General features: G+C 44.0%; 1 protein-coding gene across 1 annotated transcript in view; it reads right to left on the bottom strand.

Annotated features, from left to right (window-relative positions):
- Nucleotides 1-8384: 8384 nt before the first annotated feature.
- Nucleotides 8385-15139, bottom strand: part of LOC137519710 (potassium voltage-gated channel subfamily H member 8-like) — a 115514-nt gene continuing 108759 nt past the window's right edge. The window contains exon 9 of the mRNA XM_068238679.1: nucleotides 8385-9751. Within this exon, the coding sequence (XP_068094780.1) occupies nucleotides 9032-9751 (720 nt within the window). The 3' untranslated portion in view covers nucleotides 8385-9031. The remainder of the gene's footprint in view (nucleotides 9752-15139) is intronic.

The raw sequence follows: 15139 nt of genomic DNA, 5'->3' as shown, positions 1-15139 counted from the left end.
GGCCAAGGGTGCAAGAGTGCAATGGGGAATGTAAAATTATGGTGATTTTCAGTGATCAGTAGGAATACTGCTTCTTATGCTACAAAAAGTGACCAGTAAAAAATTGGTAGGTAGGAGATAGATGTCATTGTGCTCGATGCAAACCTTTACATTGTGCGTGGTTTTATGTTTAAAGTACAAAAGACAATATGGTGGCAGGGAATAAACTAAGAACCTCACACATATTACTTGCCCAACTATTCCAAACTATACAAAAATATTATATGTGAAGTACTAGGAATGACACCGTTACTGAAAATTGAATTCAGTATTGTTAAAAAAAACACAAATAACTGAAGATAACAGCAAAGCAAAAACAAATACTGTAACTATGACAAAACTCTGCAAATAGGCATATTCTGTGCCCGGCTGTCACATCTGCCTCGGATTGTGACCAGGCAATCAAAGTGCATCTCTCTGTGCATTCACTGCAATAAAAGCAGAGAGAAGCATTGGAAACACATAATCCTCCTGTCTACAAAATGATTTTCCTAACTTCTGCCCAATAATGAGATACAGGAAGCTTCACTCTGGAGCGATGGCTTCAATCTGTCACCCTGTATCACAGTCCATATCCTCTACTCTGGCAAACTGCACACTGAATTAATCCAGACTTCATGTAAATAATATAAAGAGGAGGGTGGCTTGGCTAAGCAGTGTTAGCTATCTTCAGTATAGTAAAGGTTGTATGTATGTTTATGTGCAAGTGTTATGTGAAGTAGGTCATTTCGGTGATCATCGGCAAGCACCAAAGCTGTGCGCTGCTATAGCACTAATGCGATACTGTCCACCCCATTCAAGGGTAATTTGGGGTTCTGGTGATCACCGGACCCTGAATTGCTTCTCCCTTCGAGTAGCTATGACTCGGAGGGGAAATAATATTTAAAGACGCCGGGAAATTGAGCCATCATTTGGCCCACCCTGCTTCCAGCTCACCAGCGATGTGTTAAAGCCCATACACACACTGGATCGATGTCAAGCCTTAGCCAAGGCTGTACAGATTTAGGTATGTATAATATTACTGTATGTATTCAGCCTACAGGCTGATTATGCATTCTGTCTCAATGCGGGGGGTGGCGATGGAGCAGTGCAGACCTGATGTCACTAGATAGGCAGGGAGGGGTGAGAATAAAGCTATGGACCATCACTCGACTGGGTTGATCCACCTGTCAGATCGCTACCTGGGGGCTGCTGTACACACTCTGGATTATCAGCAGAGGTGACGGCAGATGTATTAGAAGTCTCTGCTGACTTTACTCTAGCACATGTAAGGGTCTCTACCCAGCAGACAACCCAGAGAATGCATACAAACCTTGTTCATTAGTGCACCGCCTAGGTAAAAAGGTTAATACTAATAATCAGTTTGTTATGTTGGCTCTTCTGTCTTCACAAAGCTCTTTGAGATTTTTGTGAGAAGGACTAACAAACCTGGGTGCTATTCATGCTCTGATGACATTCCATGGCCATATTCTCTTGAAGTGACTCTGAAGTAACATGCTTATTTGATTCACTTGCCATTGCTAGTGCCTATGCAACCAGCTGTTAGTCCAAAGCTTAGTCACTTGCTGTCAGAGGTCTGTATGTACATCATGAGGTTTTAACTTTTGCATTAGTAGTGCTGCAACAGTTATAAACTGTCACAGCTGGAACATTATGGTTCTACCCAAATATACAGAAATGTCTAAATATTGAATCTGCATTTCAGAAATGAGATGAAGGCTATTTAACAGGTGACTTTAATTGTTCATCCAAAAAAAAAAAATCACAGATCCTGGGTACTGGGAACATGGGTGTCTGCAGAGAACTTTCTGGGGTGGGGATAAAAAAGGGGGAGAAGCCAAGTGGTACACCCAAAAATGGGGGTAATAGAATGGGCGTGATCATGGACCAGGATGTGGGTGTGGTCAGGGGTGGAGCCAAATTTACATGAACTTAGCAATGGTGGGACATTAGACTAGGACTATAGTAGGAAATTAGGAAGAAGATTGTGAGTGCCTCCGACACAGGTGCCCCCCAGTTTAGGTAGTAACAGGGACCCCCCATGTCTAGTGACAGGGACCCCCCTAGTTAAGGTGGTGATAGGTGCCCCCAATTTAGGTAGTGACAGGTGCTTCCCCAGTTTAGGTAGTGACAGGTGCCCCCTAAGTTTAGGTAGTGATAGGTGCTCCCCAGTTTAGGTAGTAACAGTGACCCCCCATGTCTAGTGACAGGGACCCCCCTAGTTTAGGTGGTGACAGGTGCCCCCCAGTTTAGGTAGTGACAGGTGCCCCCCCCAGTTTAGGTAGTGACAGGTGCCCCCCAGTTTAGGTAGTGACAGGTGCCCCCCAGTTTAGGTACTGACAGGTGCCCTTAGTTTAGGTATTGACAGGTGACTCCCAGTTTAGGTAGTGACAGGTGCCCCCTAGTTTAGGTAGTGACAGGTGCCCCCCAGTGTATGTAGTGACAGGGAGGGACCCCCACTCACCGTCATCCCAGCAGCCAGATAAGCGGCAGACCTCAGAATCAGCCGGTGACCAGTGAGAGCGGGCGCAAGGTACCCCTGTGGACACTGGGATGTATTTGTGGCAGTTAAACACCAAAAAATGGGCATGGCCTGTGACCAGGATGTGGGTGTGGTAATCGGTGGAGCCAAATTTGCATGAACTTAGCAATGGTGGGACATTAGACTAGGACTATAGTAGGAATTAGACTGTGAGTGCCTCCCAACCCAGGTGCCCCCCAATTTACGAAGTAACAGGGACCCCCATGTTTACTGACGGCCCCCCCCCCCCTAGTTTAAGTGGTGACAGGTACCCCCCAGTTTAGGTAGTGCCAGGCGCCCCCTTAGTTTAGGTAGTGACAGGGACCCCTCATGTTTAGTGACAGGAACCCCCCAGTTTAGGTGGTGACAAGAGCCCCCTAGTTTAGGTAGTGACAGTAGTCCCCCAGGTTAGGTAGTGACAGGTGCCCCCAAGTTTAGGTAGTGACAGGTGCCCCCCAGTTTAGGTAGTGACAGGTGCCCCCAGCCTAGGTAGTGACAGGTGCCCCCCAGTTTGGGTAGTGACAGGTGCCCTCCAGTTTGGGTAGTGACAGGTGCCCCCCAGTGTATGTAGTGACAGGGAGGCTACCCCACTCACCGTCGTCTTAGCAGCCAGACATGCGTCAGACCTCAGAATTAGCCGGCTACCAGTGAGAGCGGGCGCACAGTACCCCTGTGGACACAGCGCTGCATATGTGGAAGTGATGTCACTTCCACATATCAGTGCGGTGTCCGTGAGGTCTTATCACCCACACTCACTGGTCACTGGCTGATCAGAGGTCTGATGCTGGGCTGGCTGCTGGAATTAGGCAGTGGGGACAGCCAGGGGGAGGGGGGGCAGCTAACGGACGAGGGCCCATTTTGCCCAATGGGCGGATGCTCGTGACTGGGAATATGCAAATTGCTCTCTTATTTAAGGTGGAGTAAGTCTGGTGTGTCTGTAAGTGCTGGACCTTGGCCTAAGAGCCATTTCACACTTGCCTGGTGCTTCTCCAGAGGTTCATTCAACCTGTTGCCAGTGGTCCCAATTCTGTGATGTTTGTTTGGTGAGCAATGAGCATGCTTTCTGTTACTTTTATACAATCAGCACTGCATGTAAAACATAGGGTAGTAAGTATTTTATCATCTCCTGTGCCTGGCATTATGTGGTACCTTACAGGAACCCTCCCCTATCTATGCCTAACAAGAACCCTCCCTTATTTATGCTAAATAGAGATGGCTCGAACGGTTCGACCGCAAACGGTTCCCGGAAAACTTTCGGTGGTTCGCGTTCGCGATTGAACGCGGTTCGACCCGCCTCTTATACTACATCATTAGGGTCAACTTTGACCCTATACATCACAGTCAGCAGGCACAGGGTAGCCAATCAGGCTTTTATCCCTCCTGGAGCCCCCCCACCCCCTTATAAAAGGCAGGCAGCATCAGCCTTTTCACTCACTTGTGGGGCTGCAGTAATTAGAGAAGGGATAGCTTGCTGCAGAGACATTAGGGAAAGCTTAGTTAGGCTTGTTAGGTTGCTCTTTCTTGCTGATCCTTATTGCTAAAAAGCACTCCTCATCCTCAACAGCTCTTTTGAGAGCTAATGTTTTTCTTATGATCTATTTTTTGTGTGTGTGTCCCACAGACACTTGTGTTGCATATACAGCCCTGTCAGTCAGTCTTAGCTGCTGGACCTTGGCTCCTTGGTAATTCCCACTGTTTCTTACTGTGCCACTGCCAGGCCCAGCACATTCAGTGACTACTACCTGTGTGTGTGACAGGCAGCTGTACATTTGTAATACCCATCACTGCATATACCTACCTGTTCATTGCACCTACCTACCTACTTGAGCAAACGCAGTGTGATATTTAATACCACCAGTCACTGTACCTTTTCACGGTACCCAGGCAGCTGCACATTTGTAATACCCATCACTGCATATACCTACCAGTTCAGTGCACCCACCTACCTACGTGAGCGCTCGCAGTGTGATATTTATTACCACCAGTTACTGTACCTGTTTACAGTACCCAGGCAGTTGCACATTTGTAATACCCATCACTGCATATACCTACCTGTTCAGTGCACCCACTTACCTACGTGAGCGCACGCAGTGTAATATTTAATACCACCAGTTACTGTACCTGTTCACAGTACCTATGCAGCTGCACATTTGTAATACCCATCACTGCATATACCTACCTGTTGTTCACAGTGCACCCCCTACCTACGTGAGCGCACGCAGTGTCACTGCACCTATTCCCGCTACCTGTGTGTGTGTCTGTGTGTGTGTGTGTGTGACAGCTGCACATTGTATTGATACCAGTCACTCACTGCATACCTGTTCACTGCACCTGTGTGACTGCACATTATATTAGTCAAGTCAGTGCATACCTTTCACTTCATCCCCCTCAATATGGGCAAAACAGGAAGAGCCAGAGGCAGGCCACCTGGCAGGTCTATTTGAGGTTGTGCTGTCATGATTTTGTGCGGCCCTGAACCAAAATTCAGTGTTCAGAAGGCGCGTGCCATCAACCCCCAAGATTGTCAGTACGTAGTTGACTATTTAACACAGAATACCTCATCTTCCTCAGATTCCGCACGGAAGCGTGACATATCTGCCTCCTCCTGCTCTGATTATGGCACCCCACTTAACACTCAGTCGGCCGCCACCACCAAAGTGCCATCACCCCAGGGCTCAGCGGTGTGGAAATTTTTTTGTGTGTCTGCCTCAGATGAGAGCAATGTCATCTGTACTTTCTGCCCCCAAAAATTGAGCCGTGGAAAGACTAAGACCCGCATAGGGACAACTTCCTTATGAAGGCGCATGATGACAAAGCACAAACTGCAATGGGATGACCACCTGAGGAAAAGCAGCACACAAAAGCAAAGCCACGCACCGCAGTGGAAGATACTAGGCCGCAATTATTTCTCAAATAAGGCAAGTGGTGTAATCTCTGGCACCCAGCATTGGGTCAAGGGTCCATCTGACCATGTGGTCTGCAAAGCACGGTCAGGCCAGCCTGAAGACTAAGTCAGTCCCCACACACAGCATCCCTGCCTGCACCCCGTGTGACCGCCTGCCCCAAGTCACTCCCCACACAGCATCTCTGCCTGCAGGCCGCTTGAATGCCTTCTCCACCACCACCAACAGGGTCAAGGACACCAGGCGGATTCCTGCATTTTTAAGGCCGCTGCTAGCAGCGGCCACTATAATAATTTTTCTGGTGCGTGTACATGCCTGCCTAAATTTTCTGGCTGCACTGCAGCTGCAACAACAAAACGAAAGGCATGTACATGTGTCAATTCCCCTTCATGATTGTTACCTTGCCGTGGTGAAGGGGCTTGCGTATCACAATGAAGCAATGACTGCCAGCTATACGAGTGTCCCGGGGGGGGGGGGGGCACACCCAAGATAATAAAGTCGTTGCTTCATTGTGGACAGACCAAATTCGATCAGCTGGACAGTCACTGTTGTTCTATCATTGAGCTACCACAGCCCGGCGACCATATGGGTTTGAAAACCGCCACGACCTGCACTCTCACTATGGTGCGCACCAGTCCAGCACGGCCGTCACTAAACAGCTGTTTGCGGTGTGTTACACAGTGAGTTTGGTGTGTCAGTGTGAAGCAGTACTCTAATTACACTCCCTGATTGATGTATACACATGCAAGATGTTTTAAAGCACTTCAGGTCTCCAATTTAGCATGCAATCTGATTTCTGCCCTTAAAATGCTGCTTTGCATCAAATCCAGATTTTTCCCACTTTTGGCGTCTATCCAACTCATCTATGCCCCCCCCCCCTCCAGGTGTTAGACCCCTTGAAACATCTTTTTCATCACTTTTGTGGCCAGCATAAATGTTTCTAGTTTTCAAAGTTCGCCTCCCCTTTGAAGTGTATTGCGGTTCGCGAAAGTTCGCGCGAACCGAACTTTTGCGGAAGTTCGCTTTCGATGTTCGCAAGCCGAAAATCGGAGGTTCGAGCCATCTCTAATGCCAAACAGGATCACTCTCCTATCTGTGCCTAACAAGAACCCTCCCCCATCTATGCCTAACAAGAACCCTCACCCAGCTATGCCTAACAAGAACCCATAATTCTGAAAAATTGAACATGTGTAATACATTGGGAACATTTTTCAAATGATACAATCAATCAAAATATTGTACTTCTCAAATTAAAAAGAATTATCAAAATTGTGGCCACTATACCTAAAGTCATTGTTTGAAGGGTCCAATGCCTTCTTCAGCTAGGGGGAATAGTTTGCTAAAAACACAACAAATATCTCTGCTTGCCTCTGAGAGTGGTCTTCTGTCACTCAAACATTTCCATTTATTACCAATCTTTTTAGAACAATTGGTCAGATGGACACGTTTCCTATCGCTGACCTCTAAAAGTCATTTGATATAAACATTTGGTATTATAGATTATATTATATATATATTATCTCAGCAATTAATCTGGACAGTCATCTGACACTAATATGTTCTCAAACCCGTATATGTAATGCAATAATTAAAAGAGTAATGCATATAAATATTGTATAATGAATTTACTCTTAGGTAAATGTTGCAGTAATGCCACAAGTTTATATACCAATTGAAAATGCACTAGTTTCTCTTAAAACCATCAAATTACATAAATGCACATATATTGCCCTAAGGGGAAATGAATGGTTAAAATAGGATGTGTTATATAGATCAAAAATAAGTTCAGATATGTAACACTAAGTATCCCTGAGTTAAGAATAAAACCTTGAGATTTTTTTGTTTTCACAAAATCCAGACATTGATGTTAATTAGTCTTTGGTTAAAACAATGTTTATTCTCTTGTCGTCTCTCCTTGAATGTTAACAAAAGCAAAGTAAACACTACAGAACCCGATGACAACAACTTTCTAAAGACCTACATAAATAATGCAAAACAGAAATGACTGTATTGTAATAAGGCTATCAACTACAGAAATAAAAAGAAATGATTAAGTTGCAAATAAAAGAGACTTACTTCTTAGGGGTGAAATGTTTGCTTTGGTGAGAAAAAATGCCTTTAGATAAATACAATGTTATATTTCTGTTATGTTTACCATGGTTATTTAGAGTTAAATGGAAACATATTAATATGTTCCAGAGGAAAAAAAGTACTTTCTGCAATGACTTTATACTGGGTAAATTTTAACTAATGTAATAAAAGTATTCTTTAAAGGGATACTTGTAGGGGGGTCAGGGGAAAATGAGTTGAGCTTACCCGGGGATTCTAACGGTCCCTCGCAGACATCCTGTGTTGGCGCAGCCACTCACCAATGCTCCGGACCCGCCTCTGGTTCACTTCTAGAATTTCAGACTTTAAAGTCTGAAAACCACTGCGCCTGCGTTGCCGTGTCCTCGATCCCGCTGATGTCATCAAGAGCGCACAGCGCAGGCCCAGTATGGTCTGTGTCTGCGCTGTACACTCCTGGTGACATCAGCGGGAGCGAGGACACGGGCGTGCAGGCGCAGTGGTTTTCTGACTTTAAAGTCAGAAATTCCAGAAGTGAACTGGAGGCGGGGCCGGGGCCAACACAGGATGTCTGCGAGGGACCATTAGAAGCCCCGGGTAAGTTCAGCTCATTTTCCCCCGACCCCCCTACAGTATCCCTTTAACTTTTACATTATTTCTATGCTTATTGAAAACTCATTTGTTCTTACGTTAGACATATCTTTAAACCCCTTGAACATATCAGATGCATACATTCATCCAACTTACATGCAAATGGGATATTATATTAACTATTTACACTTTTATATTCTGAATAATAAATTGTTTAATTCAATATGCATAAGAATTGTGCATTTCTCTTGAAAACTGCAAGCTCTTACCAAAAAAAGACATTTAGTTATAAATATTTTAAATAGTTTAAATACATATTTCATACCAAGAATATAAAAATAGCATTTTTTTCTGATAAATAAATTAAGAGGTTTCATTAAAATGACAAATAACGTGCAACAGCTAACCCACCATCTACCAACTCTATTTGGTTGATTGTCTAGGAGATGACATGCAGCGATAATTGTCCCTATGTCTTCTCTGAACTGACAAATAGACAGCAGGAATCATGGTCACCTGAAGCAAGCATTGACAGTGCTATTGTTTGCAAATGACAATCAGGCACTCAGGAAAGAGCTTTTGCTTTGTGGTACAATAACTCCCCATGACATATGTGGTCATGTGTTCCTTTGTATACGGCTCCCAGCTGTTTTGACCCTTAGGGTCTTCAATCTGAAATAAAAAGTCTGGCTCACAGACTGATCGCTTACATAAGTAAAAGAAACACACCCACCACACTCCTAGATAAGTATGTTAAGGTACTGTGCTTTTTCGTATTTAATTTTCAGTTACATATTTTCCAGGATTGTTGCCAACCAACCACTGTATTTTTGTGTGTGCATTCTTACAGTCTCATGCACAAAGCATTATCATGTTGCTATTTCTGGTGAATATCACTCATCAGTTATCATTATACATTTATGGCTTTGTCATCTTTAAAATCTATCGTACTTGAAACAATGTCCTGGGTGTATTCTTCTGTTGACTGTCCGGATATTACAGCTGTTCCCTCTACATCCCATGATCCCGGCAGGTTTTCAAGGCTTAGTGAACTAATTGCTCCTTGGCTAAAACCTTCCTCTGATCTGCTGGGCAGGACAAGTTGTAGAGAAGTGTCAGAGGAAGAACACATAGATGGAGAAAGGGTTGCAGATATGGACTGCAGGGGAGTTAATGTGCTGTCCGAATGAGGTGACGTGCACTTCAAATAGGAATATTGGTCTGCCTGAATAACTTGATAATGTGATGGAGAGTACCCAAGGCCCGATGTGTAGTAATATTCACCTTCTAAAGAATTGTCTATATTTGATCCATTTCTTTGGGGGCTGCTTCCTACACTTGAAGGATCCATATTCCACAAGTCAGTAACAACAGTGCCTTGACATAACTGTGTCGGAGTTCCGACTAAGGAACCTTGTCTTTGCAGGCAAGATTGATTTGTTGTCCATGTCATGCTAGTTTGCATTTGGTCCATTGGGGAACCTATTGTGGTACCCATACCCTCCAACACAGTGCCATATGTCGAATAATATCCAACTGGTCTTTGTGCTGCCAATAAGTTTTCTAAAATATTCATGACAATCTTCATATCTTTGCTCAGTTGGGATACTTCATGGGTTAAAGTACTAACCTATGAAGATAAAATAAAACAGTTTATTTATGTGTTGATTTGCATTTGCATATTTGTGTTAGAACATGTTAGAAAATGTAATCACATTAATTCTTAGGAAAAATGTACTGGTTGCTCAGCTAAAAAAAACAAACTCCATAGGGGATTCTCAGCATGGCCTTTATTCCTTATATACACTCCTTGAAAAAGATTTATAAAAAGATGCTGGCCAGCCTTCATGCTCTCTGCACACTTTTTTGGGCAGTCGGACGGAGCAATTGCCATTCACTAAGTGCTTTTGAAAATAATGAAAACCCTGAGAATCACCCATGAGGAGATGGGCTAGTCTAAAACCTATCGGTTCTGTCAGATTTCTACTACTAACTGTAAGTAACAGCAACATAGGAGAAAAGTAATTTATGGCTTATGCTACTCTGAAAGAAACGTACTTCTTATCTGTATAGGTTTACATATATGTTATATTTTAAGATTTTCACGACAGTGGTCCTTTAACACATTAGCAGAAGCACCTAAGCTAACAAGCTTTACCTGTACAACAACAGGCAGGGAATCACCTGTCTAACAGTAAACTTTAGAGTACGACATCATCATCAAATCCTTTGTTATTCTCCTGTGAAACGAATGTTGTCTTCATAGCAGGGTGCATAGAAAATTCTATGTTGAACAGAATTGGCTGGGTCACTTTAATACCTCCAGACTAGTAAAAATAAATAGACCAATTTGTAAAGAATGATGTTGCCCTGTCTTGACAGCATATCCTCATTATACATATAAACTCAGCTGTCAGATATATAGATAATGTGACAGGTACATTATTTACTGACATTCAAAGTTACAAATGCCACCAATTAGTTTGAATAATGTAATTGCCTAGCTAGTTGAATTCTGATACAGGTTTGACAGATGAATAAAATAATATCGCATAGGCTTGTAAGAAATGTTTCGCTAAGGTTTTTAGCAGTCATTAAACATTTCAGCGCAGATTTTAAATTAATGCTATCATGCCACTAGCCATTTCTTTTCCTGCTTCACCTAGAAAAGTATATCTTCCACTGCAAATTAATTTTAATAAAACATCCGTTATGTGCTTGGGTAGGTATATGCACAGCTGTTTTTCATATCCTTGGCTGTAGGACAAGTAGAAGCCAACAGGGACTACAGTTCACGTTATAGGTTGATGCAGTGAATAACCTGCACAATACAAGGTGCTTGAGCTACTAAGCTTCATTAAGATTGGAGAACAGTGGAGAGCCTACTTGATCCTTAATACCTGTTGTAGTTTTATTAAAAATAATTTGCCAGCAGGTGGTATGCATTTGCAACCCTCATCTGAATCTTGTTAGACTCTAGCATAGATTGTTTAACTTTTTCAAATTTACGCATCTCATTTGGCTTTAACCTTTTAGCAAGTGGTTGGGATCCAGGAGATCATGTTAGCGGTGCAGCGCCACCTGGTGGTAAAAGAGGGGTGATGGAAAAGTCTCTTCCATCTCTTCCATCTCTTCCATCATCCCTCTTCCACCACGGGGTGGCGCTGAACTGCTGACACATTCTCCCGGATCCCAGTCACTTGTAATGTAATGTTATCGGAAGTGACCGGGACCCAGAAGACCTGTTGAGAGTTCAGAGCCGCTGGTGGAGGAAGTGGGTGGCTAACCTTAACCCCCCCCCCCCCAGTGGGGGACTAACCTTAAAACCCCATGGGCACCTAGCCTTAACCCCAGCATCCTGTTGAAAAGGGCACCCGCTATGCAAACTGTGGCTTCAAATAGTGGGCTATTTGTAGCTGCAGTGTGCATTGTGGGCCGCCCCGACACCCGCTTTCATAGTGCGTGCCCTTTTCAACAGGACACGCATTGCACCTTTTTCAACTGCTCTAAACAAAATTCAGATCTTGACAAGGCAATTATGCTGATTGGTGTAAATTATAATGCAATTATGCTGATTGGTGTAAATTATAATTATTATCCTGGATGTCACATTTTCAAATCCCATTTTCTAATCCTTTGCATAGCCATGAATGCTGTAGCTGTGTATCTATTCATACGGGCTTAAAGAGGAACTGTAAGCTCAAAATAATTTATTGCCAGCAGGTAGCCTATACCCAATTTATAGATGAAAACCCAGTATTTTCTGCTAGAAATCCAGCATTTTGCTGGAATCACACCTTTAAGTAGGAAGCCACGCCCCCTCATGAGGCTGCTCCGCGGCTGTATATTCATTAAGCTTGTGCGCACTGCCTTCTGGGTAGTGACATCATGGGTTGCTAAGGGGGAAAAAAAACAGCAGTCCTCACTGTTATCAAGGTGGGACATGTGCACGAGGCAGAAGAAGTTTATCTTGCAGCCTCCGATGGGATGATTGATCATCCCTCTCTGCCCTGTGAAGCTGCCGCTGCCACTATCAGGTCAGCGACATGTGTTTAACTCTCCTCATCCCAGCTGGAATCCCTCTTGTCAGCTCTTCCTACAGCCTCCGATGATCTTATAGCTCTGCCTGCATGTCATGTGCATTCACCCGACATGCAGGCAGAGTTAGAAGATCATCGGAGGCTGTAGGAAGAGCTGACAAGAGGGATTCCAGCTGGGATGAGGAGAGTTAAACACATCTCGCTGACCTGATAGTGGCAGCGGCAGCTTCACAAGGCAGAGAGGGATGATCAATCATCCCATCGGAGGCTGCAAGATAAACTTCTTCTGCCTCGTGCACATGTCCCACCTTGATAACAGTGAGGACTGCTGTTTTTTTCCCCCTTAGCAACCCATGATGTCACTACCCAGAAGGCAGTGCGCACAAGCTTAATGAATATACAGCCGCGGAGCAGCCTCATGAGGGGGCGTGGCTTCCTACTTAAAGGTGTGATTCCAGCAAAATGCTGGATTTCTAGCAGAAAATACTGGGTTTTCATCTATAAATTGGGTATAGGCTACCTGCTGGCAATAAATTATTTTGAGCTTACAGTTCCTCTTTAAGTCCTCCAGCACCTGTTGTTTTCTGTTGTGTGATATGTGTGTCACATTTTCTCTCCTGACTGACCCACCAAGTAGTTGAATCTTTAAAGGAGAAAGCTGTACTTCAGTTTCTAGCACATATAGCTCATGGACACAGAACACTGCCCACTACTGTCCATATTTACTTAACATTCTGATTGCTATTAGAAATTGCATAATAACCTTTAAAGGAAAACATTTCTTTGTTACAGCTGATACAAATCCTACAATAAATATGCACTGTTTCTACTTCCTGCTTTCATGGAAGCAGACATATATTGTTAACATCCTGTGCTTTCAAATGAGCTTATCTGCCTTATCTGCCATGGCAGTCAGGTGACACATGAAAAATCAAATTACAACTTGTGAATGATTAGACAAAGATTAGGGGGAATTAGACAGGCTAAACTCTCTAAATATATACAGGGTGCATATCTCTATGTTTTCCTTTTGTCCTGTGCGTTAAGGTCCATTTTAAATGTAAGCGAAGCTGTGGTCTTGTGATTGCGCAAATTGAAATACTTGCAGTAAAATCTAAAAAGTATTGTGTTCTCATGACATGTGCATACAGGCTCAGGTGCACTACATGTACATACCCAAAATAGTTATTGCAAGAATGCTCTTTCACCAATTTTCTCCTCTGTTGAACTTTGGTCTGCTATGACACAATTAAAGGATAGCTAAGCTCTTGTTGAAAGTTTCATGTAACATACTGTATGTCAGTGTTATCCAGGCAATTATGTAATTTCATGTTATTAAATATTAACTTGGCATTTCAGTTTCCTGTCAGCTATGATGTTCCAGACATGGCAGGCATGATTCAGAATAGTGATGAGCAGCTGATCTGGCAGGTCATTTTCTCCCCAAAAAACAAGTGACAGTTTACATACTTTATACTTCCTAGTTCATGAATGAAATAGAGGCACAAATAAAAATAGGCCCGGGGTGGGGGCGTGGCCGCGACGTGAGACAGGACGGACGCGTGAAAGAGCTGCTCCGGCTCCGGCTTACATAAATCGGCACAAAGCATGGCCCAATCCGCCTCTAATACCTCCCGCCAGCCAGAAGAGATGGAGACAGAGCTGGACAAGGTAAAGAAGCGCAAATTAACAGCACTGAAACCGCAAAAGCTTACAGATTACTTCGGGCAGAAAGCACAAAGGCCCGCACGAGCGACCCAAGATGGCGCCGCCTCGCTAGGAGAAGCCGCTCCAGAGCTCACAAACAACGGTGCAAGGGCGTCCAGCACAGCAAGAACCCAGCTGCAAGACCTGCAGAACATATCCCCGACAAGCAGCCCAGCCAGAACAAAGCCACGACTGGAAGAGAACACTGCAGGAGAAGCGGTAAGCTCACAATCACGCAGCCCTTCCCCAAACTTGCAGGCTATGGCCTCATTTGATGACTTCCCAGCATCAGAACAAACAGCCTCTCAGGCGTTCATTAAGGAGATCCTCACATCTTTCAGATCCTCCTTATTAATAGACATCTCTGCCATAACCTCCTCCGTCCACAATGATTTAAATGCCCTAGGAGACAGAGTGGACGAAGTGGAGCACACGGTCTCAGATCTAGTCAGAGAACATAACACTATGGTAGATGTCTCTGATGCCCACTCCAGTGACATAAAATGGCTTAAAACAAAATCCGCAGACCTTGAGGACAGATCAAGGAGAAATAATATTAAATTTAGAGGAATCCCAGAAAATATTTCTACAAATGACTTGAGGACCTTTATCCAAAACATAACTAAAGCCACCCTGCCTGATGCCACAGACACTGAATTAATTATCGATAGAGCTCATCGTCTCCCCAAACCCGCTCACTTAGCGGCACATATCCCGCGTGATGTCATTGTACGCTACCTCTGCTATCATGTTAAAGACAATCTGCTGTTTTATATCCATAAAAAAGGCTCCCTTCCTGAGCCCTTTGATAAAATCAAAGTCTTTGCAGATCTCTCCCAACAAACCCTGCATCTCCGCAAAGAGTTAAAACCAATTACAACAGCTCTGAGGGCAGCAAATGTTCCATATAAATGGGGTTTCCCCACAAAAATACTCTTTTCAATAAGGGATCAACAATACTCTATTCCGAATATGAATGCAGGCCGCAATCTGCTGAAAACGCTGAAAATACAGCTGCAAGAAGACTCTCCTATCCCATCAAAGAATCCTGTTTCCTCCAAGATTCATCAGGATTGGCAGACAGCCCCACCATAAGCCGGACCCTGTTCTCCCCTGGCTAACTTTGGTTCTTTTTCTCATATCAAGACCTATGAGACTATTCAGGTATATACCTGCCCTCCCCCACACTGTAGGACATCGAACTCTGATCCTACTCAGTACCTCTTTACTGCGCTTTCTTTGGGGTTTTCTCCCCCTCACTAGTGACAGGG

Source organism: Hyperolius riggenbachi, chromosome 5, assembly GCF_040937935.1.
Source record: "Hyperolius riggenbachi isolate aHypRig1 chromosome 5, aHypRig1.pri, whole genome shotgun sequence".
Classification (NCBI taxonomy): Eukaryota; Metazoa; Chordata; class Amphibia; order Anura; family Hyperoliidae; genus Hyperolius; species Hyperolius riggenbachi.
The sequence above is the reverse complement of the archived record's forward strand: the minus strand, read 5'-3'. Positions and strand labels throughout refer to the sequence as shown.